This window comes from Periophthalmus magnuspinnatus, chromosome 5 (assembly GCF_009829125.3).
Source record: "Periophthalmus magnuspinnatus isolate fPerMag1 chromosome 5, fPerMag1.2.pri, whole genome shotgun sequence".
Lineage (NCBI taxonomy): Eukaryota > Metazoa > Chordata > Actinopteri > Gobiiformes > Gobiidae > Periophthalmus > Periophthalmus magnuspinnatus.
This window is the reverse complement of record NC_047130.1, coordinates 26347375-26361919: the sequence shown is the minus strand read 5'-3', so window position 1 is coordinate 26361919 and position 14545 is coordinate 26347375. Positions and strand designations below refer to the sequence as shown.

General features: G+C 41.1%; 1 protein-coding gene across 1 annotated transcript; it reads left to right on the top strand.

Annotated features, from left to right (window-relative positions):
* The first annotated feature begins 634 nt into the window (after positions 1-634).
* Positions 635-9927, top strand: wnt7aa (wingless-type MMTV integration site family, member 7Aa). The gene is made up of 4 exons (XM_033966843.2): positions 635-1072; positions 1959-2185; positions 5389-5660; positions 7412-9927. The coding sequence occupies exons 1-4, from the start codon at positions 1002-1004 to the stop codon at positions 7889-7891; spliced, it is 1050 nt and encodes a 349-aa protein (XP_033822734.1). The 5' UTR covers positions 635-1001; the 3' UTR covers positions 7892-9927.
* The last annotated feature ends 4618 nt before the right edge of the window (positions 9928-14545 follow it).

The window sequence follows — 14545 nt, the reverse complement described above, 5'->3', positions numbered from 1 at the left end:
TATAGCTTTTAACTTTTCTATCTCCATGGCAACGAGCAGCCCACTCACTGGATCAGATCAGTGGAGAGGAGACCAGCAAGACTTCATGTTTTAAAGGTAACATGGAAATGAAAACATTTAAGATGAACAAGTTTAAAACCATATTCTACTATGGAACATTTCAGACAGAGTTGGAACATCGCTGGTGGCCAAAGATTCTGATTCTTATTGTAATAGTTCTGTAGTTTTCCTGCAGATGGCGCTAAAACTCTGCTTGTAGTGTAGGTCAACGTTTCCACATCTGACCTGATCCTATAGAAGTGATGTTCAAAATTAAAGCTGATTTATTCCTAGCCAACAGGTGGTTTTCCAAATTATCCAAGCCCCCAGTCCTCTCCAAAGTTTGTGTCTGTATCTGTCCTTTTTGGCCCCAAGCCCAGTACAAACTTGTCTTAAAACGTTCAAAATCCTTTAAACTTGATGGAGAAACTGAAAATCTAAAGTAGGAAAACTGACACTTAAAAACTGCCCTGGCAGTGTTTCAAATTAAAGTTCTGTAGGTGATGGGACTAAACTCTGAGGAAAGAAGCTGTGGGTGGAGCCAGAGTTTCGACATAAAAGGTGATGGGTCCCGCCGACAGAAACCTCAACTACCCTCAGACCCACGGAGGCATGTCCCAGAGCAGGTGCGCGCAGGACCACAGCACCACGACACATCCCAGAGCGCAGCGCGTCCCTCCTGGAGCAGACGGGACAGGACCGAGCGCGCAGTGAGTGAGGACAGACTGCGCACCTGCGGAGAGACCCCACTGCGCCACAACTGCTCCAAAACTGCCCCAAACTGCCCAAATCCTGCCCCAATGCCCCGGTTCAGCCTCCCTCGACCGGACCCCGAGCCAATGACCCCGCCACGAGTCTCCACACATCAGAAGCTTTGCTGGTTGCTCTCGAGGGGCTTTATCCACGCCTCGGTCCCGCGGGATTTTACGCACAAATAGAAGTTGAGTTGGACGCGCAGCAGCATGAAGAGGAAAACGCGGCGCTGGATTTTTCACTTTTTCCTGTGTCTTGGAATAGTGTATCTCAAAATAGGGTGAGTCTGTTTCATGTGTAGATGTAGAAAATAAAGACTGGAGTAGCTCTACAGGTCAGTGTGGGGCCTGGTGTGGACAATTTGCATATTTAATTGAGACGCCTGTGAAAAAGGATTTAATCAAAAGAAAAAAATGACCCAAATACATGATATTTCTCCTCAAAAAGTTTTTAAAAAGTGTAATTTATAGTATTATTGATATTCATTTTAGATTTAAACAACACTTTCCTCTGCAGATCCAGTTTTCTGTTACTTTTTTACATTTATATCACTGCAGAGAGTTTGTGCACAGGTAGATCCAGTTGTGGATAGTTTCATTTATGTTACTGTAAGAGCTTTGTGCACACAGGTAGATCCAGTACATTTGTGCATCACATTCCTTTTGTCATTGACCACAGGGTTCACCTGGAGGCTGCAGCCACAGAACAACAGCCTCCTCCTGGACAAAGGCCTGTGTCTGTGTGGCTGCTCTTAGACTGAATACTGCCATAAAGTAGAATACAACTACAGATGCTTCACTAAAAGTCGTAAAATGAACAAAAAATATAAAGCAAGGTGCAGTAAAATGTGTCCCATCCGCTGAAGTGACAAGAATCTGCATCTCTGACGGATGTTCTTGTTACCAGGCTTTGTTAATCTATTACAAATACTATAGTACTATAATGGAAGTAAAATAAAGTGCTGCCTTCTCTTTCGTAGTTATTTGAAAGTGAGACACATGTTGACGCTTTAACTCTCACTTTTGTCGAATCTGTTGAATTTACAGAACAAAATACTGTAATACTTAATAGAAAAATATCAAAATTATACTTCCATAGATTTATTTTACACCGGTTTTGAAATGTAACACTGAAAACCTGTTGTTATTGCTTCTTGTTGACCACAGGGGGTTGTCATCAGTGGTTGCCCTGGGAGCCAGCATCATCTGTAACAAAATCCCCGGCCTGGCTCCGAGACAGAGGACGATCTGTCAGAGCCGGCCTGATGCCATCATTGTGATCGGAGAGGGAGTGCAAATGAGTATTAACGAGTGCCAGTTTCAGTTCCGCCACAGCCGTTGGAACTGCTCCGCCCTGGGAGAGAGGACGGTGTTCGGCAAAGAGCTTCGAGTGGGTACGTTCCACATGTCAGCCTCTCATCCAGTGGAGTGGAAAATAACTTATCTCATGTTACAGCCAATGAATCTAATGATATCAGGAGGGAATTTGTGTAAGAAATTTCAGTTTAGATGTTCATTGAAGCATTAAAGATAAACAATACGATAATAATAATAAGTACATCAATGTGAAATAGTGAAGAGTAGCACAGAAAGATCATCTCAAACTTTTTTTATTTTATTTATTCATCTTTATTTACACAGGGGGGACCCAATGAGACACTTGGACTCTCTTTTTCATGTTCGTCCTGTTTAAAATACAACACAAACCGAAACAACAATCAAAACAAATAAGTCCATATCAAACATCAATACCAAGTGCAGGTGTGTGTAAAAGTTTGTTATCAGATTATTAAATTGCGATTGTGTCACCAACGTGTCCAGTTTTGCGTTTCCTTGGAGCATATTCCATTTTTTGTGAAGCAAAGCAGCTAAAAGCCTCGTTCCCGTGTCAGTTCTGGTGCAGCTCGTCTTTAGTCTTATGCAGTCGTGTGATCTGGTGTTAAATGTTCCGGTATCAATAATTAACAAGCAGGTGAGGTTTTCTGACAGTTTTTGAAGTCGTCCCTTATAGATAAACTTAATGCAGTGCTGTTCTCTTCTAACAGACAGTGATGGCCGACCCACAAAATGAACCTAAAGGGAACTGATGTGATGTTTTACTTTCTGATTAGTTTGTGCAAAAACACAAAGACAGAAAAAAAGTTCCACTGAGATATTGGACCCTTTAAACTTGTCAAATGTCAGTGTCGATTCTGTCATGTGAGAATAGTCCCTGGATGTGTCTCCTGTCTGTGGAATAAACCTGGAGGCTACGTTTGCTCTGGTGACAGGATGGAACTGTTTTATTTACAACCACCGCTTTTCATGTACGTTAGCTTTAAAAATGTGGATTTAGAGTCGTGTGTCGTGTGTCGGATTCAGGGAAATGTGAACACGCGCATTTTTAGGTGTCGTTTAGGAGTTTGAACCCAGTAATGTCTTGAAATATAGGCAAATTCCTCAATAGTGAATGAATGGAAGAGGCATGAGCAGACATGATCAAATAGTAAACCTGTAGGCACAACATCAAGACAGAAACGAGCACAGATCTTCACTAAGTTTTCCTTTTGTCTATCGTGATTTACTTTATGTATTTGCCACATGTGAAACGCCAAAACAATGACTAAACTTAACCTGCACAGCTGCCCGCGTCTCACTAATGTTGTTTCTGCTGATCACATAATTTGCACCTACGTTAATTTCTGTGTAAATAAGCAACGTAACAAGACGCTATTTGCACTTGTCCTGGATTACAGGTATAGGCAAGTGTAGACCACCACCAACAAGCAGAGAATCGACTTTTCTCTTGGGAGAGTTTACACTGTTTCATTTGCAAAACGTTTTAGAACCACGTTACTATTTTGTTCATTTAATTATCCTCATTTTCAGGTAGTCGTCCTGGGTGCTGCCGTTAGTAATCTTACCCCTTCTTCCAGTTTATACACTCAGAGAAAGGTGCGTTGTTGACTTGTTGGTGCAGATTTTACACAAAAAAAGCACTTTTTCTAGTTCTCCTCTTAGCCCTTTAAGGACTGAGCACATTATAGACCATCATCGCTCACCTAGACTCTTTTTTTTTCTTTTTTTAACCATAAAAATCATGTTAAAGGAAGTATCAACGTGTACTTTTGTCCTTTTTCACACAACTACCTCTATTTTACAAACCCATCCTTATTTTCCCATCGACGCATCGAATAAACGTGTAACACCAGTTTAAGTAGAAGAAAAATATAAAAACGAATGCACTTTTGAGTAACTTTTATGCAAGGGAACAATGAAAAAAACTATCTGGCCAGCTCAGAAACACTTTAAATTACATATATGAACAATAATCAACATTTATACAAGAGATTATGCAGATTGTATTTAAGGTTAGGTTTTTACAGCCCTTCCTATTAAAAAAAAAGTCAGGCGTTTATGCAGCTAAGACATTGATTTTTGGAACGTCTACTAAAGGATATCGGAAGTTCTGCAGCTTATGAGTTTGTAATCTTTGGTAAAATACTGTAAGTAACATATTTAAAGAGCTGCAATAGGGTTTAAGCAGAAAGACAAACAGAAGTGCAGGTCGTTAGCCGTTAGAATAAGAGGCTGAATAAGATGTAAAAAAGTGGGACGTGTGAAAATAAAAAATCTTTATACATGCAGGTAACATATATTTTCTCCGAGAGGCAAGTTCACACTGGTTTTATCATGTTGTTTAAGGTTTAACAGATAGAAAAACATGAATAGAATCAAGTTTATCCAGTGTTCTCGATGTGTTTGATCACCAAATGTGCATAAAAGACACTTGGTGGAGGTTAGAGCAGGTCAGTCGTGCTCAGGTCCAGCTGCTTCACTCACAGAACTCCTCAGTCTTTTGTTAAGTGTCAGCAGACCAGAACACTCATAACCAGAGCGATGCATACTCTTCTTAACACTCTTGGCAACCGTGCAGCAATCTACAATATTTTGGCATCACTTGTGCTCCCCACCCACAAAGCTGGCTACTCGGACTGTCAACGTGTGAACCTGGCTCCGCTTCACCCGCCATTATTTACACTTAAAACACAGATTTTTAAATACTTTTGCATGACATAAATACCCCCCGATAGCCACGTTAATTAGCCTAACAGATCTCATGAATCTTTTACACGTTTCTCTCTCCACAGAACAGTTAGCGAAGCTGTTCTTTCGTGGTTTAAATTTACGTTGGACTATTTTTCTGCTCGTGTGGAACTATCTTGATTTATGGAGTAGCCATCTATCGTGTTAGGGAGGCCTGCATGCCTCTCAGGATCACGTCCGCAGGGTAGATCCCGGGGTGACAGCATCCGGGATGAGGGCCAACGCCAGAAAAGATCAACCGTCTCACCTCAAACAATGAAATACTGTCTACTGTTTCTACTGGAGGTGTAGTTAGGAGGCTCAAAGCTCGTCGTGGACTTAATTATTTACAGTAACTTGAATGTTCTGTTGTTTCCGTAGACCTTGATAAATGAATTAGTCTTGGCTGGCTTCATACGTTTGATAATTGTGTTCTTTTACAGCTATGCCCGGTATGTAAGGAGGCTTGACAGTGTTGAAATAGTGCGCGAGTTCTTCATTGTGTCTGAATACCTGTTTGTTTGTGTTGCAGGCAGTAAAGAGGCGGCGTTTACGTATGCGCTCATATCTGCGGGAGTGGCCCACGCGGTCACAGCGGCCTGCACCCAGGGGGGGATGAACGGCTGCGGCTGCGACAAGGACAAACAGGGCTTCTACAACCAGGAGGAGGGCTGGAAGTGGGGAGGCTGCTCCGCTGACATCGACTACGGCCTCAGCTTCTCCAAAGTGTTTGTGGACGCGCGCGAGATCAAGCAGAACGCACGCACGCTCATGAATCTGCACAACAACGAAGTGGGACGGAAGGTAGGACAAAAGTAGCAGAAAAACCTTAAATAAAACACATAATTAATGCGATGTACCTGGCAAACCAAACTAAACTCCTCACAAACGTACAGTAATGCTCAAAGAAATTAGATTCTGCAGGTTCAAAACTCCACAAACTGCCCAAAGCTCCAGCTCGTTGTGATCAAATTTAGCTTAAAATGTGTCGATGTGTCCATGGGCGGTGTACTGTGGCTGCACGTCGCTCCACTTTGACCCGGTGACGCTCCAGAATGGGTCAAATGCAGAGGATAACGTGGACGATAAAGCATCTACAGTTTGGAAACAGCTGCGTGTGTCTGTGTTTAACCTTCTTTATGATTCTGATCGCATTCGTTTCAACACTGTGCCAAAATATTATCTATGTTTTGGTATAATTAAAAAAGCTGGATCTTTGACTAAGCTGGAAAAGTGTCGTGTCATGTGCGTCCTGATCTGCGCTGAAGAAACGCACAGTTCTTTGATCCGTGAGGCTGGATTTGGTTGAGGGCACCGCTTCATATTTGAGGTCTGGCATCAGTCACGATGTGAATCTCTTAATTTAGACTTACAAACCGATACGGCTGTAATTACTGTAGCGGGGCTTTCGAGTTCAAATGGCGATGATGTCAGTGCCAGTCTTCACGTTTCTTGAGAAGAATAAACAGATTGTAAAAGGAGTTCTGTTAGACAAACAATGGGGGCTTGGCTGGCATCTCACTCCACTGAGCGCGGTGAATCCCTCGTCAGGGTCTTACAGGGCATGGCCACACAAAGCTGCAGGCTTCTAAGGCTCTTGACAATTACCCAGCAGACTCCTGTGCGTCTGAGGCCACATCACAGCGAGGTGACTCAGAGCGTGGGTGAGGCCGGTTCCCACTAAACCCGAGAGAAAAGGGGTGAACTGACGTCATCGGGGAGAAAACCCAGGCTCATCATTCACAGAGACACAGATGCTGCCATTCAGTTCTTTAGTGGAGCTGATAAACACCTGAACATGGAGACAAACTAACCGCCGTGAACAAACGCTGCTGTAAAATGTGAACTGGGGCTGTTTTAATATGTGTTTCTGAATTGGCTATTCATAGGTTTTCAACATTTCACCATTTAAAAGATAGGGCGTTTTGGTTTGAATTGTTAATTGCTATGGCGACAGTCCTAAAGGTTCATCATTTGTCCCTCATGTTTAGCAGCAGGACACTTTACATCTTTGAAAAGGACTGAACAAGTTTGAAAAAGTCATGTTTATTACTTTTGAAGGCACAAATATCAGAGTCCAAAGTGTGACCTCGTTAGCTGATCTGTCATTCACACCTTTCCTCTTTTTAACTGAAGACGTCTAAGCATTAGGACGTGTAATGAGCCTAAAGATTCTTGCCGACATTTACGTTTCAGAGTGTGGTATTTGAGCCGTGGCTCATATAGCAGCCTCTGTACAGTGATGCATTGAAGCAGCTCACACAGCTCAGGAATGCTTACATTCATTTGGAATGCTAGAAAACTTTTGTCTCAACCTGTTGGACTATTCATGTAGGATTTTAGTCACCAGGCCTTGGAAAAATGTGGCCCTTTCAGGCTTCTGCAAATCATCCCCATGAATAATCCATAAAATAGATTTTATATGAACTTGGTTGTGATAAAAGTCTTTTTTTTAGAGACTTTATCTTCCCTGCTCACATCACATAAAGATAAATATCTTCGTGTTTTTTCCATGTGGTCCCTCTGTAATGACACACTGTGCTTCTCTGTTGCAGATGCTGGAGAAGAGCATGCGTTTGGAGTGTAAGTGTCACGGCGTCTCAGGATCCTGCACCACTAAGACCTGCTGGACCACGCTCCCGAAGTTCCGTCAGTTGGGATACATGCTGAAGGACAAGTACAACCAGGCCGTGCACGTGGAGCCGGTCCGCGCCAGTCGCAACAAAAGACCCACTTTCCTCAAGATCAAGAAGCCCCACTCTTATCGAAAACCTCTGGACTCTGAGCTCGTCTACATCGACAAGTCTCCAAACTACTGCGAGGCCGACCCCCTGAGCGGCAGCATGGGCACGCAGGGCCGCCTCTGTAATAAGACGGCTCTGCAGCCCAACAGCTGTGACCTCATGTGCTGTGGGCGGGGCTACAACACGCACCAGTACTCCCGCGTGTGGCAGTGCAACTGCAAGTTCCTCTGGTGCTGCTACGTCAAGTGTAACACGTGCAGCGAGAGAACTGAGGTCTACACCTGTAAATAGAAGTATTTATTTGTCTACTACACTGTCTCTGTGAGACGAGGCCGGGCGGGCCAGGTGGGTCAGGCGGGCCGGGTGGGCCGCTTTTGCACAGTTTAACCACCACAGCTTCTGATGAGTCGATTCAAGCCAGAAATCAAACCGTTACTGTTCCTGCATGTGTACTGTAAATATACACATGTACTTACAGTATACGTGTGTACTGTCAGTATACACATGTACTTACAGTATACGTATATACTGTCAGTATACACATGTACTTACAGTATACGTATATACTGTCAGTATACACATGTACTTACAGTATACGTGTGTACTGTCAGTATACACATGTACTTACAGTATACATGTATACTGTCAGTATACACATGTACTTACAGTATACGTATATACTGTCAGTATACACATGTACTTACAGTATACGTATATACTGTCAGTATACACATGTACTTACAGTATACATGTATACTGTCAGTACACACATGGACTTACAGTATACACGTATAGTATAAGTACATAAGTGAGGAGCCTGTCTAATCCTTCATAACTGTTTTAAACAGTTGATTGGATCCTGGTGCCACAGACCTGCCTGTGTGCAAAAGTCACTAACACCGTGTCACAGATGAGGTTTATATGGCCTCATGTTGGACTGTAGCTTGTGTTGATGAGGTCCTCTTGGCCTCATGTAGTTTGTGTTGAGGTCAGTTTGGCCTCGTGTAGTTTGTGTTGAGGTCAGTTTGGCCTCATGTAGTTTGTGTTGAGGTCAGTTTGGCCTCGTGTAGTTTGTGTTGAGGTCAGTTTGGCCTCGTGTAGTTTGTGTTGAGGTCAGTTTGGCCTCATGTAGTTTGCGTTGAGGTCAGTTGAGGGGACATTTCCTCCGACTTGTTGATATTTTACTGATGCCAATGGACATCCTGTGACAGGAGAAAAGTATTTCATTTATATTTGTAGGTCAGATGCCACTTCAGCCTCGTCTTTTGGCAAAACTGTGTGAAATGTTTATGTCGTAAATTGTTATTATTTATTGTGTAAAAACTACTGACTATTTTAAACATTTCTGTGGGAAAAATCTGGACTTTAAACGAAGGTTTTTTCCCATGTTTCTTTATAAACATTTGGTTGATTTGGTGCCACAAAATTAAAACTAATCAACTGATCTCACTGTTTTTATTGAAAATTACAACCTGCTGCTATGTTTGCAGATATGTCTCTAAAAGGTTCTGTCCTGTGTCACCTGTGAGTCTCGTTAAGGCCCTTTTCTTTACATTATTGGAGTAAAATCATTTCCTTTGTCATTTATTTACAAATGATCGAGGACGTGAGCCCTGAAACTCTCAAACTGACATGAAATGGTGAAGTTTGGGCTCAGACTGTTTCCCTCGACAGATAAACTGCAGAAATATTCTATATTTTATACAAAACTATTGTCATATGTCACTCATCATTTCCTCTGCTGCTCAAAAGTGATGGATTTGTGTTTGGGAAGAATGTCGTTCATTTGTTCAGTCAAAATTAAACTGTCAGATTTATTTTTATTTGCTCATTTCATGTGAAACATTTTATTTTGTTGAAGTCAAAGACATTGGAAGTTTGAGTGTTCATGTTTTCACTTTTTAACCTAAATATAAGCCTTAAAATAACACATTTAGTTCTAAACCATAAGTACTTTATGAACCCAGTGGTTTCTCTGAGGTGTTTCTGTCGTTTATTTGTTTATTACATCAGGTTGAATCTGTCGCTCTCCCCAGACACAGTCACATTATTTTTATAAAAGTCCTGGTCAGTTTTGGCTCACAGCTAATTCTTTTGTGCATGTTGGTTTATTTTATTTGATAGAGTTTATTTTTATATGTTTTATTTATTTGAGTGTTTAAGCCTTTAGAATGTCTCCTGCAGGTCACTGAAGTCAGATTCACTGTTGTTCTATCGATGCATCAAAGGGAAAGTTCGATTCAGAGCTGAGGACAGTTAAGTCTTGGACATAAACTCGGGTTGTCACCGTCTACACTTTGTTTCTCATCAAATAAAAATAAATGTACAAAACTCTGACGTGGTTGTTTGTGTTTTACAAAGTCAAATGTTCTGATTTAAACGGTTTTGGTTTAGATTCATCAGCTACAAAATCCTTTTAGTCTCCATCCTCCAAATAGTGACGTTTATGACGTGTTTATGTGGAGAAAAAAGTACTGAGAGATTATAGATTTGATTCTTTTGTTTTTATTTCACACAGAAAACCTAAAATCAGATCAGATTTACCTTTTTTATTGTATTGATAAAAGAAAAGGACAACACCATAAGACATTTTAGTAAATCTTGACACAAAAAAGGCTTTGACTTGAATTGACTTGAATAATTTTAAATGAATAAATGTTTGTCAAAGTCCATTGAACTGAACTGAATCTTCAAACCTGAATTCGACTTTCCCACAGACGCTTGTTTATCTAAGTCCTAAAGAGAATTACAGAGATAAACCCGAGTAACATCATTAATTTCACCTCTGATTTTATTTGTTCATTTTAAGACTGACACGTTATAAGACACAGATCTAAACACTTTTGTCTGGAGTAAAACAGCGTAAAGAGCTCCGTTAGTTGTTTGAGTTTGGCTGCAGGTCTATAGTTCTGCCGGAGCTCAGTGTGTCTGGGTGAGAGCGGAGAAAGTAGATTTGGCATCTGATGGATTACTCTGACATCTGCTTCATTCACTCCTCTCAGACGTTGCCTGAACAACCGCTCTGTGCCCCTCAGAAATGTTCCCCATCGCACAGAGAGGCCAGACCGACCGTTAACTAAATGGTTACTATGCAAAAGCTAGATAAAATTTGGATGCTATTTATTTTGTGGCGTTGGCGTTGGGGGGACGCTGGGAGCACAGAGCTTTACAAAAAGAAGAGGATGAAGTCAAAAAGGATTTGAATCAGACCAAAAGAAAAGGTTTTAACTCCCAGGACTAGTCTTCACTAAACATCCCCCTGAAACATTTCAATAGAGCCGTGTCTTTGACTGGCAGCTGGCCAAACACACTCACTTCAGCCTTTACAGGGTCTGCACATTTACTTCAGCTAAAGCACAAAACCATTTATCCACAGGTCTCCCCACGGAATAAACAACACCATTTATTCTGTAAATGATTTGAGGTGACAGCAGACGTGCCCCCACCACAGAGGGACTGCGAGATTTAATGTGTAGGTTTGTGTAATTCCATAAGAAGTGTTTGTAATGTGTGTGTGTGTGTGTGTGTGTTATTTGATGTGTGTGTAATATATGTGTACTGCAGTTCAGTGTCTGTAGTTCACTAGTTTCACTTTATTCTCAGGAGGCAGGAAACTTTCACTTTTTGCTACTGAAACAATGACGTAATTACATTTTGATTTTGACTCATTATAACTTTTTCATGCCAATTACTAATAAGAAATAAAAAACTAAAGTGACGTGAGCTGTAGGAATCTCATCATTAACAGAATAGTTATGGATGGATCGAGATGCGTTCAGTCGACAGGGTCTGCGCACACGGGGTCTGCGCACACGGGGTCTGTTTGGAGGCAGTGCTGCGTAGTACAGTGGACACATGCAGTCACATCAGGGTTTCACATGTTTTAGCTCATCTGATATAAACTTTTAGACACAAACACACACAATCCAACTACGGACGCACAAATCACACAATGACTCAGTGACTGTGGCCTGAAATCTCACCTCACAACAGTGTCTGAGGAATGAGCAGCATCAGGTCCATCTGTGTGGAGTTTGCATGTTCTTTCTGTGTCCTTTCACCATAAACAGACACACTCTGGACTGAGGACACTTTTTCATACAAATCTCTATAAAATAAACCTTAAATCAAACATGGAGGCTTCTCAAACTAGATCTTTTATCATAAAGCAGTGTCTTTTCTACAAACACGTCTCTGACCTTCACTAATCTGACCCACGCAGCACAGGGACAGATGACCTTTGAACCTTTATGGGGTCAAATATGGGACAAAAATAATTCTGTCAGAAATATTTCCAATAAGAAGTGTCCATCATTAAGGCCCTGTGTAAAAACGTCGGTGGGATTAATGTAACTTTATTTTGTGCTGTACCTAAGTGAACGCGGCAGTGCCAACACTTAAACTATTGCCAAGTCATGCGTAACAGCCCACGTACACATAGTTTGGAAAATCAAAGAGCACTAGAGAGGATTTAATTGAAGGATGCATAAATCAGACACAGCACTTTGAACAGAGCAGACGATAAATCACAGCTGAGCTCTGAAGTCTGAAGTGACTGAATAATGGGGGAGATATTTGTTGGTTAAAATTGTCCAATGTTACAACATAGATAATTATAAAAATGCTGCCTCAGACTGGAGCCTTTAAACAGTCTCAGTGTTATATTTGTCTGTACAATAAATGAGGCTTATGTTTTTTTTAATTTGTGAGTCTTGATTGGTCCAAATGTCAGTTGTTTTGTTTAATGAAAATATGTTGTATAATATGATCAATGCAACTATTTTATTTGAGTTAATAGTGACATAACTGTGGATAATTTTGAGTGATGTAATCTGATGTGTTTTATATTTTGTTGGGAACTTGCTCCACCCGATACAGAACATTATATAATATTATCTCATTTGAAATGTCTAGATCAGGGGCCTCAAACTCAGATTATCTGGAATCAGGTATTCAAAAAAAAAAAAAGCTTTGTTAAAATCTTCTCAAACGTCATCGCTGTTTTCAACTTACATGAAGAAATATGACAATTCTTGTTGATTTTATGGATGTGCCTCGTTATTTGTTGAATCTTTTGTAACGGGAGCACACAGCGCGAGTAACACGTGTGTTTGGGGTTTACAGATTTTTCGCCAAATCTGTAAACCCCAAACACACCTTCTACGCGCAACATGATAAAGCCACACTAACATTAATCAAACTTTATTTCTATAGCACCTTCCAACAACCAAAGCTGCCCAAAGTGCTGTACAACATTAAAAACACATTAAACTTTCACACTGACCTGTGGGCCACAAAATATCGTCTTGAGGGCCGGTCCCCGGGCCGCGAGTTTGAGACTCTGGGTCTGGATTAACCAAACACTGAGTGGGAATGAATGAACGGTTTGGATAAAAGATGTGACATGGATTGATCTTATAACACAGAAGCCAAACAAAGAGAATAAACAGCTATTAAAAAAACAAAACAAACAAACAAACCATATTGGAGTCAGTAGGTCAGTATATGGGGCTGAATGTCTACAGAAAAGTATTAAAAGGATTGACGAGTTGTTCGAGGGGGACGTCCTAACATCCTATAACGACAAAAAGAAAACATGACATTTAGAAGAGCATCATCACTTTTGGAGAAATCGTCGAATGAGAGAATGTTTAAAGAGAAACATGAAGTCGTCTGATGAAAATCTGGTGCTTTTCTACTCCTAAAACCATGACTTAGTCCGGCTTCAAGATGGCATCACATGTGCACAACCGTCAACATGTACAACACATATTTATGCAAAACAAGGAGCAAACAAATGCAGCAGTGGGTCTAGAGCTGCCGTCTTTTAAACAGGTTGATCTTTAGGGACAATGACAGTGAAAACATGGTCCAGCAGGTTTTTGATGGTGTTTTCTGATGTGAGATTTGTACGAGTAAATGTGAAGTGTGGCATGGATGAGGCCGTTTCACTTTCACTTCTGTAAGAGACATAAAAGCCGACAGGAGGTCCCACTCTGCTTTGTGCTCGGCTCTGACTGACAGCGCCGCTAATCCCAGAGAAGCCACAGGAAGTAACACAAAGATGCACTTAATGACACAGGCTCCTTCTGCTGGAGGCCTTTCTACTGCATGTGTGGCACAAATATGAAATTACACTCCCTGTAAAAACAGGATTAGAAATGATTATCTCACTTGTGTTAGCACGCAGCCTGAAATCATTTGTGAGCCTTATATACAGTCGTTTTTATATAGGGTTAAACAGCTTTATCCGTCCAAACTACAGCATCTCCTCCTGTGATAATAAAGAAAAGATAAAAACTAAAAACTCTGCAAATCAAAGTGTTGTAAACGCAGGTGATGCTAGTTGATTTAGCATGTTTTAGGTTCATGGGAAAGCCACAATTGTCATAGTTCTACCTGTTTGCTTGTGTTTTCCTCAGTCCGGCTCCGTTTTTCAGCCTGTTCCGGCCCTTCTTTTGTTACCTCCCTGGTTTGCCAGCAGCTGCCTCTCGTTTTGTTAATCAGCCCAGCGTAGCCTATATAAACTGCTTTTGTTCAGTCAGTTCTTGCTCGATTGTTGACTAATCAAGAGAAACATTCAAGCTCCTCTGAAATGCTCTGTACCTGCATTTATATCTGTTTGAGTTACCTGTTCCTGAGTTCATTTGCCCAGCCTGTTTCCCCATTTGAATCCCCAGTATTAAATTCAATAAGACGTTTATTCAGCAGTTGTTTAGTCCCTGATTTACCATATTCCAAATGACCTGCTTGTAGGTCACTTTCTGTTGTAGTTTGAGACATTTGACGGTTCATTTGTGTTTCATTTGAGTCCAGTTTACCAGCGTGACAACAATTTCCCCCTAGATGTTAGCAGAACCCCCCCAGAAAGAAAAATCCAAATAAATGAACAACCGTGAACTAAATTTGTGCGTTATCCATAAAAAAGTTAAAATATAATAATGA

Coding starts and splice junctions, on each gene's coding strand:
- wnt7aa (XM_033966843.2), top strand. CDS start 1,002: ATGAAGAGGAAAACGCGGCGCTGGATTTTTCACTTTTTCCTGTGTCTT. Junction 1,073..1,958: donor ATAGTGTATCTCAAAATAGG/GTGAGTCTGTTT, acceptor TGTTGACCACAG/GGGGTTGTCATCAGTGGTTG. Junction 5,661..7,411: donor ACAACGAAGTGGGACGGAAG/GTAGGACAAAAG, acceptor TCTCTGTTGCAG/ATGCTGGAGAAGAGCATGCG.